At 34.4% G+C, this 22,609-nt stretch overlaps 1 protein-coding gene across 9 annotated transcripts in view; it reads left to right on the top strand.

Moving 5' to 3' along the window:
- The window catches only part of LOC118669947 (protein FRA10AC1), a 32,530-nt gene extending 9,921 nt beyond the window's left edge, over nucleotides 1-22,609 (top strand). For 7 of the 9 annotated variants that reach the window (XM_036336561.1, XM_036336563.1, XM_036336562.1 and 4 more), the window contains 7 exons: nucleotides 2,387-2,432; nucleotides 4,854-4,967; nucleotides 6,056-6,098; nucleotides 8,497-8,615; nucleotides 12,993-13,031; nucleotides 19,815-19,893; nucleotides 22,439-22,609. In XM_036336561.1, the coding sequence (XP_036192454.1) occupies nucleotides 2,387-2,432; nucleotides 4,854-4,967; nucleotides 6,056-6,098; nucleotides 8,497-8,615; nucleotides 12,993-13,031; nucleotides 19,815-19,893; nucleotides 22,439-22,481 (483 nt within the window). In that variant the 3' untranslated portion in view covers nucleotides 22,482-22,609. Of the gene's footprint in view, nucleotides 1-2,386; nucleotides 2,433-4,853; nucleotides 4,968-6,055; nucleotides 6,099-8,496; nucleotides 8,616-12,992; nucleotides 13,032-19,814; nucleotides 19,895-22,438 lie in introns of those variants that run through there. The other 2 variants (XR_004972181.1, XM_036336566.1) reach the window with 2 other exon arrangements.

Below are 22,609 nucleotides of genomic sequence, written 5' to 3' on the forward strand. Positions count from 1 at the left end.
ATGGGCACTTAGGCTGTTTCCAAATCTTAGCTATGGTGAATTGTGCTGCTATGAACATAGGGGGTGCATATATCCTTTCTGATTGGCGTTTCTGGTTTCTTGGGATATATTCCTAGTAGTGGGATCACTGGGTCAAATGGGAGTTCCATTTTTAGTCTTCTGAGGTAGCTCCATACTGTTCTCCACAGTGGCTGCACCAGTCTGCATTCCCACCAGCAGTGCAGAAGGGTTCCTTTTTCTCCACATCCTCTCAAACACTTGTTGTTTGTTGATTTGTTGATGATAGCCATTCTGACAGGTGTGAGATGATAACGCATTGTCGTTTTGATTTGCATCTCTCGTATAATTAGTGACTTCCATTTCCTTCTTTGTTGCTTCTTTCCTTTCATCATTGAGAATTTGGTTAGATCATTGCATCAGTGAGGATTAGATTTAGCTGAGAACAACAAGCATTCCCCAAGAACATTGGCATAAATGAACTAGGAGTTCAATCCAAGCAGATGGCATCGAACCTTGAGTTGTCAGGAAGTTAGGACCCTTTTCTCTTATTGCTTGCATGTGTGAGCACTTTGTGCTAGAAGGTAGAGTGAGAAGAAGAGGCTCAGCACCAAGCCCTGAGTAACTCCAGTGTTTAATCCAGTGTATCAGCAGGAAAATTTATATCTTCAGGAAAGAATGTAAAGACATATCGAGACAAAACCTCTAAATCTTTCATATGAGGAAATTTGCAATTGTCACCTTCGTGGTGACAGACGCTTTTAATAACCACTCTCTATCTTCAGTAGAGTGCTAAGCCCAATAAGTAGCTGCTTAATAATTACTTGTTGAATAGATTAATGAATGAAAGAAAAAGTTTGGAAACTGGTACATTACACATTTGTGCTTCAGTAGACATCCCAATATATGTTGGATGGAAAGCAATCCTCACATACATGTTTGGGTTTAAAAATAAAGTTATTTCGAACTTTTTATTTCTCTTTTCTTGGACTGGGAAGATATTATTTTCTTTGGGTTTTAATCAGAATATTTTGAAAGATGTTGTGCCCTCTTTTACTTGAAATACAAAATTGCCTGCCTTAGCCGGTTTTGCTCAGTGGTTGGAGCGTTGTCCCACTGACTGAAGGGTCTTGGATTTCATTCTGGTCAAGGGCATGTCCCTGGGTTGCAGGCTACATCCCTGGGTCAGGGCAGGCAACCAATTGATGTGTCTCTCTCACATCGATATTTCTCTGTCTCTCCCCCTTCCTTCTACTCTCTCTGAAAATCAATGGAGAAAATATCCTCAGGTGAGGGTTAACAAACAACAACAACAACAAAATTGCCTAATTCAAATAATAGATGATTTAAAAAAATAATACAACAACCTGTGAGATTAGGATTTTTATAATAAGGAAATAGACTAGACTGAGAAGTTAAGTTACTTTCCCAAGGTCACAGAACTGTTTAACAAATGTTAGAGCTTGCTTTGGGTCTGCATAATTCTGGAACTGAACTTTTAACTATTATAAAAGTAAACAGAGTAGAAAACTACACCATTACTAGAATTATGGTAAATTAGCTTGTGAATGTGAAAGATCTTAAAAGGCAGTGGAGAAAAATCATTTTTAGTCAAAAAACAAAGTTGTGTTTAGGAATCTGGAGGAAAGTTTAACATCTTTCTGCTTTAGGGCTCCAGACTGGTACCATTACTCTTTCCTGTTTATGACTATACTGTTGTAGTGGGAAAAGAGCCATATGAATGAATGGTGTGGCTGTGTTTCAGTAAATCTTTATAACAATAGGCAGCAGGCCTTTGGGCCATAGTGTGCTAACCGGTGGTATAATATATACCAGGTACAATTCTAACTACTTTATATGTATTATTTAAACCTCTTAACCCAAAAAGGTAGACACTTGTATTACTTCTACTTTACAAATGAGGAAACAGGAACAAGTAGATTAAATAGCTGTTAAGTGGTAGAGCTAAGAAGTAAACCTAAACAGTGTGACTCCAAAAGCTGCACACGTTTGCACTGTAGTATATTGCTTCTTTACTGTACTATAACCTCTTTTTCTGTTTTCTGTCGGTCATAGGAGATACCTATCTATCTATCTATCTACCTATACACACACACATAATTAATTCAGATATCTTTTGGCCTGGCATCTATAACTTTTAAAAGTAAAGAAGATTGTTCCTTAATAGATAAATTGGTAATTGTTCAAATGTATTTTTAAGTACCTGGAATCCTATAAGGAGAGAAAAAACTATGATAATGGGAATTAGTTTTATTTTTAGGTTAATAAATATCATTATTTCAATTGTTGGCTCTGGGTTTAGATTTATATACAATTTAAATAATGTTTCAGTTTACTCTGGCATAAATGTAATGTTTTTTCTTGTCAGTTTGGATTTAGGTGGAGAGTAGAAAAAGAAGTAATTTCAGGAAAAGGTAATTCTTTTCTTTAAAATTTTATATTTTAATAAGATAAGGTTATTTTGTTATATTATTGAGTTGAGGTCATTGGGTAAGATTATTCCTAATGTATACAGTGAATAATTACCCACAAAAGTAAAATTAAAGAAGGTATACTCATGATGTATTACTAGCAGAGGTCAAAATAATTAGTGCTTTAGATTTTTACCTTTAGAATTTTTGCTTTTAGAATATTCAATTGAGGATAAGTAGAAAATGTTTAGAGTTATTTAACTCTAAAGTTAAATATCAACTGGTGAATACTTGACTTTTTCTCTTTGTCAATTTTTGGAATAATGAGTTGGTATTACTGTATTCCAATCAAATCAACATTTTGAAAGTAGAAATTAAATATCACTTTGAGCCTAATAAAATTTTGGACAGGCTAGTTCTTCTTTTGGGGAGTCACTGAGATTGAGCCCAAATATTTACTCTTACAACAAAAGAACAGACATTTGGTATAGATAGTCAGTAAATGCTTTTTTCATGCATTGTAATCTATTCACAAAATTTTTCTGAATACTTAATATCGCTACACTGTCATGCTATAAAATTCTCTATCGATAATTGCATTTTTAATTCCAATAAAAATTAATGTTAATGCTCTGAAAACTTCAGAGGAGCATTTAGGAAATAATTTTAAATTAATAACTTAAAAAATTTATAACTGAACATAAAGGTTACATTTTAAATGAGTAAACATTTATGCCATCAAGGTGGTTTATATACATCTTCTGTAAATTTGAATGTCTATGACAGGTGTGAAATTGGACATGCAATTAAGTAGTAGGAATTAAGTTTAAAGCTTTTTAAGCTTTTCTTGATATCACATTTTAGTTTATTTTCACCTAAAACAGTGAGATATATTGAAATGTCTATCACATTTAAAAATGTTTGTACTTTCATTGAATAGAATTTTCATATGATGGTAAATAATGCTGCTTTTAAAAACCTGATGGACATTCTTGAAATTAAATTAACTGAAGAAAAGATTAGTTGGGAAGGGGAGAGAACGCTTTTGATATGATTTATAAAGGTACAATTTTTGTTGCTGTTTTAACAATAGAACCATTACTGAACATGTACAGAATAAAGTATTCTTTTGAAAGAAGTAAAAATGCCAATTTAGAAAAGTTATCAGCCTTTTGGATTGATAATTTTCAAAATTCATTTTGATAATTTAATTTTTATGAAAAGTTCAGGTTCCTGCTGGTGCCAATTATTAAGATACAAGTTTTTATTTGTTTGTACAAATAAAAGTTTGATCTTGTTTTTTTTTTTTCTGTCAAAGTTAATAATCTTTGAGTTTCTTTCCGCCCTCCCCCTCTTGGATCATCAGTATTAGTTCTTTTTTGCAGAAGGTTTTAATGTACAATGGATATGATAATGTGGTATTGATTTTAGTGTCAAGTGATTCTAAAATTTAGAGCATTGGATTTGATTACTTATTCTGTCTACTTCATCTCAAAGTGCTAGGATTTTTAAATATGCTTTTAATGCCATTTTATGCTGATACCTAAAATAAATGCCATTATGTTAATACTTAAAAATATCTATTGTAATAATATTATTAAATATTGAAAAGGATTCACCCAGATGTATGTGCATGTACTTTGGAAAATATATTTATTCTTTTAGGGTATTAGTGAGTATATATACTCTTTCAGTATTACCATTTTCCAAAGTATAAGATTCCCTAACAGGGACACTAAAACTCTCTCTGTAAATATAAACAGTCTATCTATTGAGCAAAAGTTCTGTGACTGATTTTTTTAAATCAATTTTTAAAAATTGATTTTGGAGAGAGAAATATTGATCTGTTGCCTGCCACACGCACCCCAACCGGCAATTGAACCCACAACCTCGGTATGTGCCCTGACTGGGAATTGAACCCACAACCTTTTGGTGCATGGGAAGACACTCCAACCAACTGAGCCACACTGGCCATGGCTGTGACTGATTTTTAAAAAATATATATTTTATTGATTTCAGAGAGGAAGGGAGAGGAAGAGAGAGTTAGAAACATCAATGATGAGAGAGAATCATTGATCGCCTGCCTCCTGCACGTCCCCTACTGGGGATTGAGCCCGCTACCCGGGCATGTGCCTTTGACTGGAATCGAACCTGAGACCCTTCAGTCCCCAGGCCAGTGCTCTATCCACTGAGCCAAACCAGCTAGGACTGATTTTTTTTTAAAACAGTTCTTTCAGCTTTTTAAATTGATATTTGTATACACATTTGTTGGACATATTATAATTATTGTGGTCAGTTGCTTATTAATGCTGCTTTGTAGAACTAAGAATTTATGTATGTTAAGAGTAAATTTCAGCAATAATACCAGATTAGATAGAATATTGTCACAACTATCATAGCTAATAATTACTTCCTTTTTTGCAGGCCAGTTTTTCTGTGGAAATAAATATTGTGATAAAAAAGACAACTTAAAGAGTTGGGAAGTTAATTTTGGTTATGTTGAGCATGGTGAAAAGAGAAATGCACTTGTTAAATTAAGTAAGTTGACTCTAGATGATTCATTTCTTCAAAGTTTATCTAATAATTTAGATTTTAAAATGTATGGACTAATTTAAAACTCAATTCAAAATTTTAATGTTTCTTCCTGTAAGTGCCCTTTTTCTCAGAGCTTCCCAAAATCACAGTGTTTGAGCCAAACAATTTTGTATTCTCAGCAATCTGGTGACATTTGGGTGAAACAGTTCTAATGTTAAATGTAATGCCATTGGTAAAGTGAAGACCTCTTCTCATTAACTTGAGAATGTCACCAATGCAGAGTGAAATGCATTGTATCAGAAAAGGCAATGTACAATCTCACATTAGTTGATAGCTATTGTTGTGGTGGGGGTAATAATAAATACACTCTCTGTGTCAATAAAGAAAAAGCTTTAGGAAGGCATAATTGTTCTTTATATCAGTCTTAAAAGCTTAGGGTTACACCCCAGAATATAGTAGTTTCTCTTAATATACATGTTTTAGAATCTGTTATTCATTTTTTTCCCCCCCTAAGCTGGTATTATGTCAGCTTCTCTTCATCATATCAGCAGCCTACTCTAGGACCTAAATAAGGTGCCTTCAGAGTGTTCTGCCTACTCCAGAAAGAAGTCATAAATTTCCCCGTATGCTACCTAATGCGTACCAGTACAGACTGGTTTCTGAGTTCCTCCTAGAAGTGCTTGCTCATGAGGAAAAGTCAACTAGTCTGAACTGAGGTGAAGACAAAACAAGAGGCCACAATTGTAGAACTTTTTGAACGGCCCTCTTCCATTTGAAAACTCCTAGAGCATTTCACTATTGTTATCAGATATCTTTGATGTGAGATACACATTAATGCTGCCTATTGCTTTTAGAATAAATTGAGGGTGCATTTTTCTGAAGTAATATTAGAATTTTAATTCCTCAAGCATTCTAATATTATTTTTATTATATATATATATATAATATGGAAAGAATTGTATTGCTTTTTCAGATTATTTGTTTCCTCTCATCGTAAAGAATATAAGGGAAAATGAGAATTTATGATACTAAAGGTAGAGTAGCAGTGCAGTTATTCACATTCAGCAGTGTGACTTTTTTCCCTTTTTTAGGATTATGCCAAGAATGTTCCTTTAAATTAAATTTTCATCACAGGTAATATTATCTTTTAAAATACTATTTTTAAGGTTTAGTAGTTTTGGACATAGTCACTTATCTGCACCGAATGTTTAAATGTAGATTTGAAGGGGTGATGGTTTAATTAGTTGATTACATAGAATATCGGCATCACTTTATGGCCACATAAACGAGAGAACTGGGATGGAAATTCATGGTGCCTTAATCTAGCCAACCAGTTTTAAATGTGAAGGCTTGTTCAGGCTGGTAGATAGATCCTAGAATTTTTAGTTTGGATTCAATGTTCAGATACCATGATATTCTTAGAAACTGTATTATAAAGCAGATCTTCGTAATGTGATTCTTATGTCTCATTTAAACTGTGTTTTAATTGGAGTTTGTCATTCATAGCAAAGGATTATAAACCTCTATGTTAAAATCAAGTTTCTACCGAATGAACTAGAATGTGTCTGCGTATTGAGTAGGGGAGGGTTATCAGTTTTCTTCAATGTGCAGTCGATATAAGATCATGGGCTTTGAAATCAGACCCATGTGTATTCCTCTCAGCTACTCCACTTTCTAGTTATCTTCACGAGCACGCTACTTAACCTCTGCAAGACTCAATTTTATCACCTCTAAAAATTAGGATACTAAGGTTATTATGGGGATTACACAAAAGTGCATGTAAAGTGCTTGACACAGTGCCTGGCATATGGTAAGTTAAACATAGTGGAGTCCCTGGCATTGAAGATGTTCAGACAAAATCAGTGTGACCTCTCAGGATTGTGGTGGTCAGGCCTCATGTTCTGAATAACAATTGAAAGTCTAAGAGTAATATTCTACAATTTTATAAAATATCAAAGTTAGTATATTAATTTTAAAATCAGCTATATTATAAATATGCCCTACCTAATATTTTAGCAATTAAATATTAAAAATAAATATTACGTAATTAATATTTTTTTAAAAATAGATTTTTATTGATTTCAGAAAGGAAGGGAGAGAAGGAGAGAGAGATAGAACCATCAATGATGAAAGAATCACTGATCATCTGCCTCCTGCATGCCCCCTACTGGGGATTGAGCCCGCAACCTGGGCATGTGCTCTTGACCGGAATTGAACCCGGGACCCTTCAGTCCATAGACCAGTGCTCTATTCACTGAGCCAAACCGGCCAGGGCTACATAATTAATTTTTTTTTTAATTTTTAAAATTAGCAGAATTTTTAGATTACTTGAATAGCCTAAACCAGCCGTGGGCAAACTATGGCCCGCGGGCCGGATCCGGCCCGTTTGAAATGAATAAAACTAAAAAAAAAAAAAAGACCGTACCCTTTTATGTAATGATGTTTACTTTGAATTTATATTAGTTCACACAAACACTCCATCCATGCTTTTGTTCCGGCCCTCCGGTCCAGTTTAAGAACCCATTGTGGCCCTCGAGTCAAAAAGTTTGCCCACCTCTGGTAAACCATTATTTTCCCTCAGTATCAATGATACTGAACAATACCAAAGACTTCTATTTGACCTTAACTTTCAAACTTTGTTTCAAACTTGCAATGATTCTTATGAGAAGTAAAAAATTATTACTGTCTTAAATAGTATTATATAACATTTGGCATAAGAACCTTAATTTTTGGAAAGTCTAATAAGTTTCTTAAAAGTAATGATCTCTGTTGTCTCTTCATCTTCCTTTCTCTGTCTAAGTTTCAGCATTCTCACCTTTTCCTATAAAATATTGCTTTTTTTCACCAATTAAAATCAATTGCTTGACAACAATGGTACCGATAACCTTGTAAACCTGGCCTCAAAGAAATAAAGCTACAGCAGTTAAAGGATAAATGGTCTAAAGTAGACATATGAGTTAACAATACGTCCTTCCACCCTCATTCTATAATAGTTTTACTAAAGGGTGTGGCAAAAGTAGGTTTACAGTTGTGAGTACATGAAACAGAGTTTATTCTTGTATATTTATTGTTGCATTGTTTTCCATTCAAACAACTGTAAACCTACTTTTGCCCCATTCTGTATATTCTTTAATTCTTAAGAGAATTTTCTGTTTATTGGTAGAACTATCACCAGTGGATTCTTTTTGTTATATTTTTTTTTCAAGGTGTAGGTAGATATGAATTATTTGAAGAGAAATGAGAGTTGTAATTTTCTTTTAAATAGCTAAATAGAATATAAAAAGAAGGAAATCAGTAAAACTATGATTTATATTTACTAGGTTTGGATATAGAACTTATAAACAATAATTTTTGTTCCAGAATTTTCAGGCATTATTATCGTACAGAATTGTTCTAAATAATATACTAACCTAAAATACTTACAGTCTCATTTAAGGAAGTACTTTAACTTATTTTTTTTTCTCATTGGTTTTAATTTTTGTAAAGGTCAGTTGAAAAAGTTAACTTTAATTTTATATTGTTCAACATAAAGGAGAAAAGAAGTTAAGTCCAAAAAAAGGAAGGACAGAATCAAAAAAGATTGTGAAGAGTCACCACATAAAAAATCCAGATTATCTTCTGCAGAAGGGACCTCTAAGAAAAAGGACAAAGGTAAAGGGGAACTAGGATACAATATCTACTCATATTTCTGAAAATGAAGTGTGATCTTCCATATGTTTCAAATGTAGAATGTAATTGGTGAATACGTTTAGAATTCTGTTTTATAGTTGTTGAAAGGAATCTGATTGGAGAATTTAGATATGAATTTATAGTAACTTACAGGAGTTTCAGGAATAAGATTGGTCTTGATTCATTTTTGGCAGATGGTATAATATTTTGCAAAAAGCCTAATTTTTGGATATGTCACTTAAAAGGCTTGTTACCTTGAGCAAGTTACTGAACTTCTTGAGTTTTACTTTCTTTATGTAAGTAGGGGTGTTGTTAATATCTAGCCTCTGTACAGCTTGAGCTTATTGTGGAGAATCAAGTAATCTGAAAGGCACTTTTAACACTTTAAAACAGCAGTCGCCAACCTTTCGGGTCTGCGGACCACCGGTTGGCGACTGCTGCTCCAAAGGTTTCCTTTAACCAGCGGTCGCCAGCCTTTTGGACTCCACGGACCACCAGTGGTCCGCGGACTACCGGTTGGCTACTGCTGCTTTAAAATAATACATAATCTATAAGTCAGTATAAAATTATAACACTATGATTTCAATTATGGTCTGATTTTCTCACTATCTTATGACCTTGAAATGATAGAGATTGATATGTGTCATCAGAATCTAGCATGGTGCTGTGCGCATACACTGAGTAAATAATTATTAAATTCAAATTAGTCAATCTGTCACTTCTTCCTCTGCAATCCTTAGGCCAGTGATGGCGAACCTTTTGAACTCGGCGTGTCAGCATTTTGAAAAACCCTAACTTAACTCTGGTGCCGTGTCACATATAGAAATTTTTTGGTATTTGCAATCATAGTAAAACAAAGACTTATATTTTTTATAGTTATTTTATGTATTTAAATGCCATTTAACAAAGAAAAATCAACCCAAAAAATGAGTTCGCGTGTCACCTCTGACACGCGTGTCATAGGTTTGCCATCATTGCCTTAGGCTTTTTAAGCCTTCATTTCTTCATGTGTAAAATGGTCATGATAATAGTACCTAGCTCATAGAATTGTTCAGAAGTTGAAATGAGATAATACACGTAAGCAGTTTGCTTGGTACTTGCCACATAATTAGCTATTATGAAGGTTACTGCTAATTGCTTTTTCAGTCCCTAATAGAATCAGATTGGCTATAACTTAGAGTATTCAGACTTAAATTAGGTAGATAATGGTAGATTGAGTTAGATTCAGTCTAATGTTAATAAATACTTGAACAGGAGAGGGCTCCCTTGCTTCAGCTGTGAAGATCTTTAGCTAGGTTACATTCTTACATGTATTTTTTTTCTTCTTCTGCTTGCATACTATGCTATATGTAAGCATATGGTATTACCCAGTTTTAGACTTGGTAAAATTGATAGATTGAAAGGAAAATACTATTATTCTATTGTGTATTGAGAAATGGTATTCAAACCAGAATGCCTTTTTGTCTCTATCTTAATCATTAACTTCAAAATAAATGTTAATTAACAAATGTGAAAATATCATTTGAGCTTTTAAAAAATTTTATATACTCTTATGTGCTAGTAAAATATTTGAAAATTTTGTTGCATTCATTACTGTATTATATAATATTGTTGCATTCATATCATAGTATGATACCATGTTAATCACTGCATATTCCCAATTAAAGAAGAACTGATCCCTGTAAAAATTTATTCATTACCTTCAAAACAGGTAATTAGGTAACTGGATACTTGGGATCAGAGATGGGTTGCACCATCCATGTGATCTTCCTTATAAATATTTTTTCTTCAGTGTTCCATATTTCAGTAGATGGCAGACATCTCTGTTAATCCAAATAATAATATCAGAAACCTAGGCATTATCCTTGATGCCGCCTTTTTTCCCTCCTTTCATTATTTAAGTTTAACTTGTCACCAAATTCTATCAGCTTTACCTGGGTATATATTTCTCAAGTTCTCTCTACCCTCGTTCAAACTACCATGTTTTCTCATTTAGACTTCTGTTCTATTTTCATTACTGGTTTCTTTACTGTCTTGACTTCCCACCTTCTCTCCAATCTGTTTGCCATAATGCAATGATATCCTCTTGTTCTTAGGATAACAACCAGAATTCTAGACAAAGCCCAAAGGCTCTAAATAATCCTATATAATAAAAGCCTAATATGCTAAGGGTCCGGTCGTCCGGTCATCCGTTTAGCCAATCAAAGCGTAATATGCTAATGATATGCTAAGGCTGCTCAACCGCCTGCTATAATGTGCACTGACCACCAGGGGGCAGACAGTTGACCGGTCAACCAGTCGCTATGATGTGCACTGACCACTGGGGGGCAGATGCTCCGACTGGTAGGTTAGCTTGTTGCTGGGGTCTGGCCGTTCGGGACTGAGTGAGAAGGGCTGGACATGCCCTGGTGCCCTCCTGCAGTCCCTGGCTGGCCAACCTCCCATGTCCCTCCCCGGCCCTGATCGTGCACTGGTGGGGTCCCTTGGCCTGGCCTGTGCCCTCTCACAATCCAGAACCCCTCAGGAGATGTCGGAGAGCCAATTTCGACCCAGTCCCACAGGCCAGTCCGAGGGACCCCACTGGTGTACGAATTCATGCACTGGGCCTCTAGTCTTATATACAAGGCTTATTTCTCACCACTCTCCACCTCACTTTCATACTTTACTCATAGAGCCATTTCGTTTCTGGAAATTTCAAACTTTTTTAAATTTAGGGACTACATAAACACTATTTCCTCTCTTCCTAAAACTCCCAGTCCCATCTTAACTCATCCTTCAGGTCTAAGCTTAAATGTCACTTCCTCATTTTTTTGGTTGATTTTTCTTTGTTAAATGGTATTTAAATATATAAAATAACTATAAAAAATAGAAGTCTTTGTTTTACTGTGGTTGCAAATATCAAAAAATTTCTATATGTGACACGGCACCAGAGTTAAGTTAGGGTTTTTCAAAATGCTGACACACGGAGCTCAAAAGGTTTGCCATCACTGGCATAAGGAATGAGAAAATGAAAGACTTTGAACATTGTTTCAGGCAAGTTCAGGAGAAGAAAACCAAACAGAGTGGAATTGAATTATCTTTTTCTTATTTATTCAGAGTGTCTTTGATAGCAGAGAGTACAGGATATAGTTCTTTTTTTTTTTTTTTTTCAGCTTAGGTGATATAAAGTAGAAAATGACTTTTTAACAACTTAATAGGGAAACCATGTGGTATTCTTTACTATCTTCTTATTGGAACGCTCTGAAACTAGATTGATCTTGATGTGATACTCTCTTGCTAGACCACCTTAATTTGGCCCAAACTTGAATAGCAATTAATAAATGCTTAATATCACAGCTGCATTTAGACTGTTGATACTCCTTCTCAAAACAATCTACTTTTTTTATTTCCTTCCTGTCTTCCTGGCCTCTCCTCATCTTCTTTGACTACAGTTCCTCCTTATTCTTATCCTTAGATGTTGGAATTGCTCAGGCTATTATAGAACTTCCTTCTCTCTCTGTTCCTCCTGTACGATCCCATCTATTCCCATAGCTCAGGTTACTGTTACATAAAATGTTACATAAGTGGATGTTTGGATCAATTGATGGATGGATAATTGAATGGCTAGGTGGCTGGGTGAATGGAAAGGATGTGTAAGAAAGACAGATCAATAGCTTGACTTTGAGGACCAGTCTGCTTTGGCAGGTATGAGCAGAACTTAGGTAGACTGATTTGACAGAAACTTCAGGACCTTACCCCTCCCACCACCACCCCATTCCCAAGCTCAGTTCCTTTGAAAGGCCTTTCCTGACGCCCTTCACCCCACTCTTCAGGTAAGGTTAAGTCCCTATTACACATTTCAGTAGCGCTCCTTTGGAAGAACTCACTGGATAACCATTGTAGAACTGAATATTTTAGTTTTATGACAAAATTGTACATGTGATTTTCAGTTACTGAGAATTCTCACCTGTATAGGATCTTTGGAAAAGTATTTTGAAAAATGAGTATTTATTTGTAAACAGCTTTCAGATGTTCAACATATGTATAAAGTAGTGGTTCTATTGTAATGAATCTATGGGGTGTTTTTTTGTTTGTTTGTTTTAGTAACATGAGACTGTTTTTATAGGTATTCATTATTTTTTAAGCTTTGTGTTAGATATTCCAGTCCATATGAAGGCATAAACTGTCCCTGCAAAGAACCTAACGTTTTAATTAGGGAGGTAAGTCTAAGGAATAAGGAACATGAAAGATTGGAAGACCATGAGCTGCTTTTCTGTAAGACTATAATGTAAAGACTGTTGGGAAGAATTCTGGTTACAGCTATGACTGTTGCACTACTGCAAGAGGATTCTTAACAAAACAATGCTGTTTCCTTTTCAGGACATTCATCCTCAAAGAAATCAGAAGATTCTGTAAACCGTAAGTATTAAGTATTTATTTATTTAATAAAAATATGTAGATTCAAGTTATTTGCAATTTGGGTTTCCCATGAATTATGACCTGCTCTAATGTAAATTAGTTTTTGTTTTTGTACTATGTGAGAAAATCATAGAAAAAGACCATATGTGTATGATTTCTTCCCCAATTTAGAACACTTAAGTTTCTTAATTTAAGTATTAAAGAGCATTGATTTATTTTCTATGAATACAATAGATACACATTTCAGTTTTACATTATGAATTATGAAGGAAGAGAAATGGAGGGATGGGGTTGGAGGTGGATTAAGATTTAAGAAATGTTGCTTATGTTGCACGGGACTGAGTTATCTCTGTCATTTGGTAATTTTGATTGATCAAATGAAGTTTGTGATTTGTGCATGGAAAGCAAATGGTTGTTAGTTTTTTTAGTAAGTCCTATGGTTTTCACAAGATTGGATCAAACCAAATTTATTGAATATTCGCTACAAGTTTTATTATTTTTTTCCCTGAAACATTCCAAAAAGTATTCACAATGACTTACAAAAATATATACAATAGGATTTTTAAAAATTTGTCTTTATTGTTGAAAGTGTTAGATATTCCCCTTTTTCCCCCCATTGACCCTCTCCCCCCAGCTTTCATCCCCTCCTCAGGCCTTCACCACACTATTGTCTGTGTCCATGGGTTATGCATATGTGTATATAAGTTGATCTCTTCTCACCCCCTGCTTCTCTTCCCTCTGAGAAACTTCACTCTGTTGCTTGCTTCCATGTGTCTGGGCCTGTTCTGTTTGTCAGTTTATTTTGTTCATTAGATTCCACATATAACTGAGTTCATGTGATATTTGTCTTTGACTGGCTTATTTTGCTTAGCATAATACTCTCCAGGTCCATCCATGTTGTCTCAAAGGGTAGGAGGTCCTTCTTTTTTATAACTGCATAGTATTCCACTGTGTATATGTACCACAACTTTTTTAAAGGTGACATCAGAAAAATGGAAAAATAAGATACAATAGCAAAATAAAGCTAAAATTAATACAGAAAAATTTTTACCAAAAAGTCCTTCATAACTTGAAAGGTAGATCGCAGATTTGTCATTGTTCTTCCTAACAACCAAACCAAAGTAGAAAACCACCAGCAGGATGATTAATTATATCCATATGATGATAAAGAGAACTCGAAGAACTTTCCAGGCAGAGTTTTGAGAACAGAATCTCCTGTGAGTTCATAAAAGGGGACATCCATTTGTGATATAAAGACAATATCCTTGTATCTCAACTAATACAGTGTTGGATTTCTTAAAGATTTTGCAGTAGGCTTAGGGCCTAACAATATAGTATAAATCAATAGCATGTCTAATCAATTTTTTAATATGTGGATTTATTTTATAGAAGTTCAGAAATTTAAGATTTCTAGGCTTATTTGGAAATGTATAAACTTAAATTTTAAATTTTTTTCTGATTTTAAAGTAATATGTGTTTACTGTGCAAACTCAGGAAAAATTTTAGTAATTACTCCAAATCCCACCATTCAAATGTAAACATGATTAGCATTTTAGTATAATTCTTTTTGTTAAATATGTAATTCTTGGGTAGCTATGTTTTTAAACTGCTGGGCTCTGACGCTTTTTTTTAATGGATTATTTTAGAAAGAGGAAGGGGGGAGAGAAGAAAGGAGAGGGGGGGAGAGAAGAAAAGAGAGAGGAGAGGGAGAGAGAAAGAGAGAGAGCCATGTGAGAGAGAAATATCCATCAGCCACCTCTTGAAACTTGGGGATATGCCCTGACCAGGAATAAAACCTGCCATCTCCTGTTGTATGGGACAACGCTCCAACCAACTGAGCCACACCATCCAGGGCTAGTGTAATTCTTAAGGAGAATTTTTAAGTGTTTAATAGTCAAATTTTGCACTGAGAAAAATAGCAAAATAGGAATTTAATTTAAGAGATTGGGTGTTAAAAATTTAATGAAAAGGGAGTTATCAGTGGAGGCATTCCTAAATAACACCAATTTTGATTTCAGTATATTTGAAGCGTTTAAATAACTAAAATTTTCTTCCTCCCAATGTGAATACAAATTTATCAGCAGTTCCTTCTAAATTGGGTAATGTATAGTGACAGTTTCTAGAACATAGTCAGGCATGAGACTCAGACATGCTATCTGGGATGATGTAAATATCTATGTTTTTAAAAATCACACAGGTTAAAATGGGAAATTTTATTTTGGTTTTTACCTATCTCCATAAGTGCATTGCAGTGAGAAGTGTGAAGGCCTATTTAATGAAGAAAAAACATTGTCCTTTTCCAATTCCAATTTTTCATTATTAAAAGGTCTTGACTTACTTATTTTCATTCTTTCATTTACTCTTCCTTTTCCCTCCCACTGTTCTCTCTCTAGCCCTCTTGACCCTCCCCCATTTCCCAGAAATAGCCTTAAGTTTCTTTATCTCTGAAGTAGGACAAACTTCTAGTTGTAGAGAGAGAATATTGTGAAGAATCTGTAGCTTAGTTTGGTTCTTGAAGAAACAGATTATCCACCTCAAGGTGACCTGGCTGTCCATTTGGTAACCAGAAAGCCATTTACCACATTGAGTAGGAGACATGTACCTCATTATGTATGGTGTGCCAAACCCAGATGTCTTCTCATGTGGTCAGTGATCCATCTTAGATGGTTTGGCAATTTCAGAACTCAAGTTTGAAATTCATTTACATTTAAATAATATTCAGCTACTCTTTTACTCCCATTTGACATAGGGATTAGTAAAACCAAATCCATGAAGAAAAAACCAATTTCTGTGGTGAAACGAATTTTAACTTGCATTTGGTGATTGTCTACTTTGTCAGTTACAATGGCAAGTGGTTTAGTTATGTTATCTCATTTAGTATTAATAATGGGCATTTAATATCCCATTTTGCAAACTAGAGAACTGAAACCCAGAGAATTTACAGGCATATTTCAGAAATATTGCATATTTGGTTTCAGACTACCACAATAAAGCAAATATTGCAATAAAGCAAGTTGTAATCTTTTTGCTGGTTGAGAGTCTTGCCTTCTGTTTGTAAAATAATGCAACATCTGTGAAGCACAATAAAGCAAAGCACAATAAAATGAGGTATGCCTGTATATAAATTGCCTATGATCAGGTAGTTGGGATTAAACACAGGTTTACAAGTTTTTTATCATTAATAACTGTTTATCAGTGAGTCAAATGTAAGTCCACTCTGTGCATTTTGGCAGATACATTATGCAAGTCCACATTAAATGATATGCTCTGTCTGTGTTTCATTCCTATCTGTAAAAATGGGTATAAAGAGACTTTGTTGGATTATCATCAGTCTAATGAGATAAAATATGGATAAATCATGTGTCTGATACAAATTAAGTCCTTGATAACCTGTAGCTATAATTGTTGTTATACCAAGATAAAACTGCACATTAAACAGATTCTCTATTTGGTCTCTAAAATTGGTCAGATCAAAAATGAAGTCTGTAAAGTCTGATCTACTGATTTGTTGTCATAATTGGAGGCTTGCCACTTCAGCTGTAGGCCAAGGTATTTAGGTATCATATAATATCCAGAAAAATCAAGATGATAGACCTGCTTTTATTATTCAAAGCAAGTAGGGAAAATTGTATGCAGTTTGCATCACATTCTAAAGGGAACATTGAAAACTTAAAGCAGGCCAAGACTAAAACAACCACAGTGTTGACACAAATTGAAATTGTGTCTTAGGAAGGCTGAAGGAACTGTGGATGTTTAGCTTGGAGAAATATGAAAAGATTGGAGGGAAGGGGTAAGGAAGTAGATATGGAAACTAGATATTTGCAAGACCACTACTATGTGGGAGACTTATTTTTGGTGTGTTGGGGAAAGGGGAGAATCACACACACACACACACACACACACACCCATCCCCATATCTTTCCTAAGTTCTTAATGGCTGGAGTAACAGTAAAATTGATATAAGATTAGAATATATGCACATAGGAGGTCATAATACGATGTTCAGATTATAAAATGAGGCTCAAAGAAATGATCAAACCAGGTACCTTTTATGAGTTTTAGACAAAGAAACAATACATTTGTAAAGAAATTGACAGGACAAAAGGAAAAAAAACAAACAGTACTCATTAGAAGTTTGGGTAGTCATTAATGAAGAAGCTAAACAAGATTTGGGATTGGATGTAAATTAGAAAAGAGGGGACAAGGTTCGTTTACACAGATTCTTTGGCTCTGGGTTCTTTAATTCTAAGAAGGGAATTCTTGGCCTCCAGGTGCAGAGAGGGTACCTTTCACATGTGAGATTTATCTCCTGCTTTTAGGAACAGATGGCTCAGTGTTCTTTCACTGCAGTTTCCTAAGTAACTTTAACTCAAAGTAATCAATATGGCCTTGTAAGATAACTTGGGGCGGCCTGCCTTGGATCCTAATGAATGACTGGTTGGCAGAACTAGAGCCCATGGATAAAAATTGCCCCAGGACAGAGTTTAGCCTTAATTTAAGGAAGAAATTGTCAATTAGAACCATCTGAAGACAAGAATGGAGGATTGTGCTGCTTCAGGAAATAGTGAGGTGTTCAAGTGTAAATTGGTCAGCCACTGTTGCAGTAAGTGACTCATTCCATTGGTAAGGGTTGGATTAAAGACCTCCATGATCTACTTCCAACACAGAGTCAATGACTTAAATTCTGATCTCCACTTGCCATTAGCTTTGCTTAGATTTCACACTGATGCAAGAGTTTCATTTTGGCCGTAACTGGTTTGGCTCAGTGGATAGAGCGTGGGCCTACAGACTGAAGGGTCCCAGGTTCGATTCCGGTCAAGGGCATGTATCTTGGTTGTGGGCACATCCCCAGTAGGGGGTGTGCAGGAGGCAGCTGAGTGATGTTTCTCTCTCATAAATGTTTCTAACTCTCTATCTCTCTCCCTTCCTCTCTGTAAAATATCAATAAAATATATATATTTTTAAAAAGAGTTTCATTTTGTATTGCCCACTGTACAAATTGTTATTTCTTTAGCAACACTCTTTCCATCTCTGGTAGGTTGTAGCAGTTATCATAGGAATCAGTTTAATTAAAAATAATAAAGATAATTCTCTTTTAAAATTATGACAAAATAGACATTTTTCAAAATCAATCACCCTGTACTAGTCAACTAAAAAGATCAAATATTAAAAAATGTATTATAGGGCAATAAAATTATATGCCACAAAGTAACTACAGTAATAATTAATTCTTCTCTAAATATCACCATTAGTTTAAAAAAAAAAATTGACACAAATTTGGCCTGTCAGTATAGAATGTAAATACAGAATGTCCTTTAGTTAAACACCACAAAAATAAAACTACTGATTTGCCACAGTGGTTCTAGCCTTTTACCTGTTGAACTTTGATTCTTGAATCAACATGTGTATCTGAACTTTGTTCCTAACTGAATCCGTTCTGGCACACATCCTAACAAAAAATGGATCAAAAAGGGGATGGGTACATTTCTAATGATCTACATACAAAGGTGATAACATTATAAAGCCTCTGGAACAAGATTGCCACTCAGTAACAACCAGTGTCCCAAACTGAATATGCGAGAAGAATCAAGTCTTAGTTTTATGGGGAGAAAAAAGAAAAAACAACAACCAAACACAGACAAAAATACAGAAAAACTAATTAGGCTGAATCAAGTTATTACTACGATGTAACCCTGTTAATGATGTAAGAGAACAAATTCTACAATGCCTTTAAAAGTGGACAGCTACTAGTAATTTAAAAGGCCTTACAACCACTTGCTCTCATATTCCTTCTAAAGAGTATTTCCCAGATTCCAGATTTCCTACACCAGTTTTCTGATACCAGACAAGAGGTCACCGGTTTGATTCCCAGTGGAATCAGGCTCGATCCCTAGTAGGGGATGTGCAGGAGGCAGACAATTGATGATGTTCCTCTCTCACCGATGTTTCTCTCTCTTTATCCCTTTCCCTTCCTCTCTCTCTAAGAAAAAAAAAAGAAAGAAAGAAAAAATCAATAAAAATACATTTAAAAATTTGATATACTAGACATTTTCCCATGGTAATACATATAGATATGGTAAGGTCTTTTTAGCAGCTGTATAGTATCTATTAAACCAATCTTTAATCCCTAATTGGTGGGGATTTAGGTTGTTCACTTTTGTTGTTATCATGTAATGAACATCTTTGTACATATATTTAAGGTGCTTATTTTAAGTAAATAAATTCCTAAAAGCATCATTGCTGGTCAAAAGGTTATGTATATTCTAAACTAATCTGTATTACCAGATTTTCCTTAAGAGAAACTTTACAGAATTTTTACTCCTAAGAAATAACGTATGAGAATTCCTGTTTCTTCACTGAAATAGGCCTCTCTTCCCTAGTGTACTTTCTACAAAAATCTTAATTTACATGTCTTATGTATGATCAAAAAAAAAAAAAAGAAACTAAATTATAGACAACCACGTATAGTGCAAGGGATAGTTCCCTTATAAGAGTTAATATTGTAATTACTACTTTAACTCAGTCTAACTTAGAAAAGTTTTCCATGAGACTTTAAATCCTTGGTCTTTTTGCCAAGACTCTTTGGTATAGCTCAGGTTATTTATTTATTTTTAGAAAGAATTTATTGGTCTGGAAGAGTGAAGTAAATTTCCAGAGAGCCATAAAAATTGAAGCTAAACTGCAGTTAAATCTGAAGTTAATTTAATTGCATTGGTTGGTATTTCAAAATGTGTTTTAAATATAATACTTATATTTTTTTTAAAATCTCTTTTAAATGAACAGGAAACTCTGATGAGGAAGAAAGTACCTCGGAATCTGAACTTTGGAAGGGCCCACTACCAGAAACCGATGAAAAATCACAGTAAGTTCTAATATTAATAGATAATGCACACCTTTACATCAGTTTGGGAAGCTCATGAATGTCTGTTTAATGCCAAGGACCACTTAGCCTGGTAAGATCAGAGTTTATACCCAGCCATTGTTTGGAGCCGTGAACCAACTTGTTCAGCTTCCTCTTGGTAAGTCTTTCCTCAGCTCTAATAGATGATGACCTCTGGTTTCTGCTTAGATTCCGTCAGAGAAGCATTGTTTACTAGCTTCTAGAGCAGTCTGCCAATGATATTTTGATTATCGTAAACTTGTACTTGAAGACATATACAGTGTAATGTTTACTTGCCAACAACTTTTGCCCCAAAGACAGGAGCTGTCCATATACGGGATAGAATGTTATCAATTCTTTTCATCTACTGGGATGTTCACCACTTGAACTTTATCTGTTAAAAGAGGATAAAATGATATCTATTGCATAGAGTTTATTAAAGTTTGATGAAATAAAGAATGTAAAGCTGGTACAATACCTACAAATGTAGTAACTGCTCAATAAATTTTAGTCTCACGTGTGGTCATTATACATCACATTATTAAAAAGTTGTTGCTATAAATAAAACATTGCTATATTAATGTCGTGTAAGACTCCCTCTATGTCCTGCGTGGAGTAGGGTTCGGTATCTGAAAGAGGGGCTGCACACAAATGAGAGAAAAATGACACGAGATAATTTTGAAATATTGGGGGACCAGGCGGGCAAGTCTGGAAGGACTTCCACCGATGTTCAGGCCGCTCCAATCTTTTACTGATCTGGAGTAGCCCTTAGGGTAAGGAGGTTTCAATGACACACAGATCAGCAGACAATTTCCAGGAATAGACAGAGTATCTGATTAGCTCATCAGTAGACAATTTCCAGGAATAGGCAGAGTATCAGATCAACAATAATCAACAAGGATCTACACAAGTATCTAAGGAATTAAGTGAACTAAGGTGGGGATGATGCTTCAACTACCATTACCTAAATTAACTGGGTGGTTCCTAGAGTAACTGGGTGGTGCACAGTCCTGACCTTTGCTAGGACTTCAAAGGTTACTAGCTTTTGGGGGTCTCTGTCTAAACTCAGCTAGTGAAGACAATGAATGGACTCCGGCATGTTAAATTATTGGCTAAACTTTCAACTGTATAACTTCCCCTTGAATAGCTTTACAGCTGAAAATAACAGAATAGGTTTTAGAGTTAACTCACCTTTTTAGACAATAAAGACACTTGATTAAATCCTAAGAAGGCTTTTATAATCCAGAACTCTTTGTGACTTTATAAAAGTTGACATTGATCAAGTACTGAACATCTGAGTACACCCAGAGATTCAGCTAATTTTACTTATTTACGTTCTTACTATAATTTTTAAAATTCTGCATTTTTCTGCCATGCTAGGGGAAAAGGACAGTAGCATGGGGAATACCAAGTTGCAGATAATTCTTAAATCAACTTTTATCTGATTTTGTCATTTTTTTTCAATTTTGACATAGTTGTGAGGACTTTATGAAGTCACAGTTATTTAAAACCAAATGTTAGAGTCTTATTGTGAATCTCTGATCTAAAAAGAACATTTTGTAAAGAGACTGGTACACCGAATTTGACTATTCAGCTTGATTCCCCATTCCCAGAAGGAAGAAAAGCAACTTTGTATACATTTAATCCTTCAGCAACTCTATGAGGAAATGTAATGTTCTTTATCTTACAGAAAAGTAAACTGAGCTCAGAGAAGTTAACTAACTGCTCCCGCAGCTAATAAGTGACAAAGCTATGGCTTAAACACTGTCTGACTTGAAAACCTGTACCATTTCCACAGTACTGCTCTGGCTCCTAGCATTAATATTTATTTAGTACTTTATGATTTTTATAGTATTTAAACACATTAAAATATAATTAATATCTCAGAGTTCTATTCTTTGTTTTAGACATAATCTGCTACATTTACTATTTTACTCTTTTTTTAGTAAGAAAAACTTGAAGTTTAAATATATTTTCCCTAATGCTAGGAGTAAGACTTATATATTTCTTTAAAATAGTTTATTTTTCATTCATTTATTTTTTTAAAATGTATCTTTATTGTTGAAAGTATTATAGATATTACCCTTTTCCCCCCTATTGACTCCCTCCTCCCTGCTCCCACTCCTTCCCCAGGCCTTCACTGCACTATTGTCTGTGTCCATGGGTTATGTATACATCATTCATTTCTTGATGACAATATAATTTAATATGAGAATGAAAGAGAAGTTATAAAGTCAACCAAAAAAGTAAAGAGAAGAAATGACATAAGTATTTCAAAGTAAAATCTTAGGCAATAAATACATTGAAGGAGATGTGCTAACATATAAAATATTTCAATTTCAGTCAATCTGGGTATAATTTGGGTTGTTCTAGAAGCTAAGAATTATTTAATGGATGAATCATGAAATATATTGACATGTAGAAAAATCAGCAAGTATGTTGAATTAAAATATTTTTATTAATCTATGTCACCTAGTAATATTTTTTCTGTTTATTTTAATCAATTTGTATCCTTTTTTTAAAATAGGGAAGAAGAATTTGATGAATATTTTCAAGATTTATTTCTGTGAAATGGAAGAAAGAAGCCTACATTCCTTAATGTAAAAATATACTTTGAGACTTTTCTGAAATGTTTTATCTACAAGTTGCAGTTTGAGTGATTTGTCTTTGGAAATAAAAATTCAGCCTCAAGACGTCA

This window comes from Myotis myotis, unplaced genomic scaffold (genome assembly GCF_014108235.1).
Source record: "Myotis myotis isolate mMyoMyo1 unplaced genomic scaffold, mMyoMyo1.p scaffold_m19_p_15, whole genome shotgun sequence".
Taxonomy (NCBI): domain Eukaryota; kingdom Metazoa; phylum Chordata; class Mammalia; order Chiroptera; family Vespertilionidae; genus Myotis; species Myotis myotis.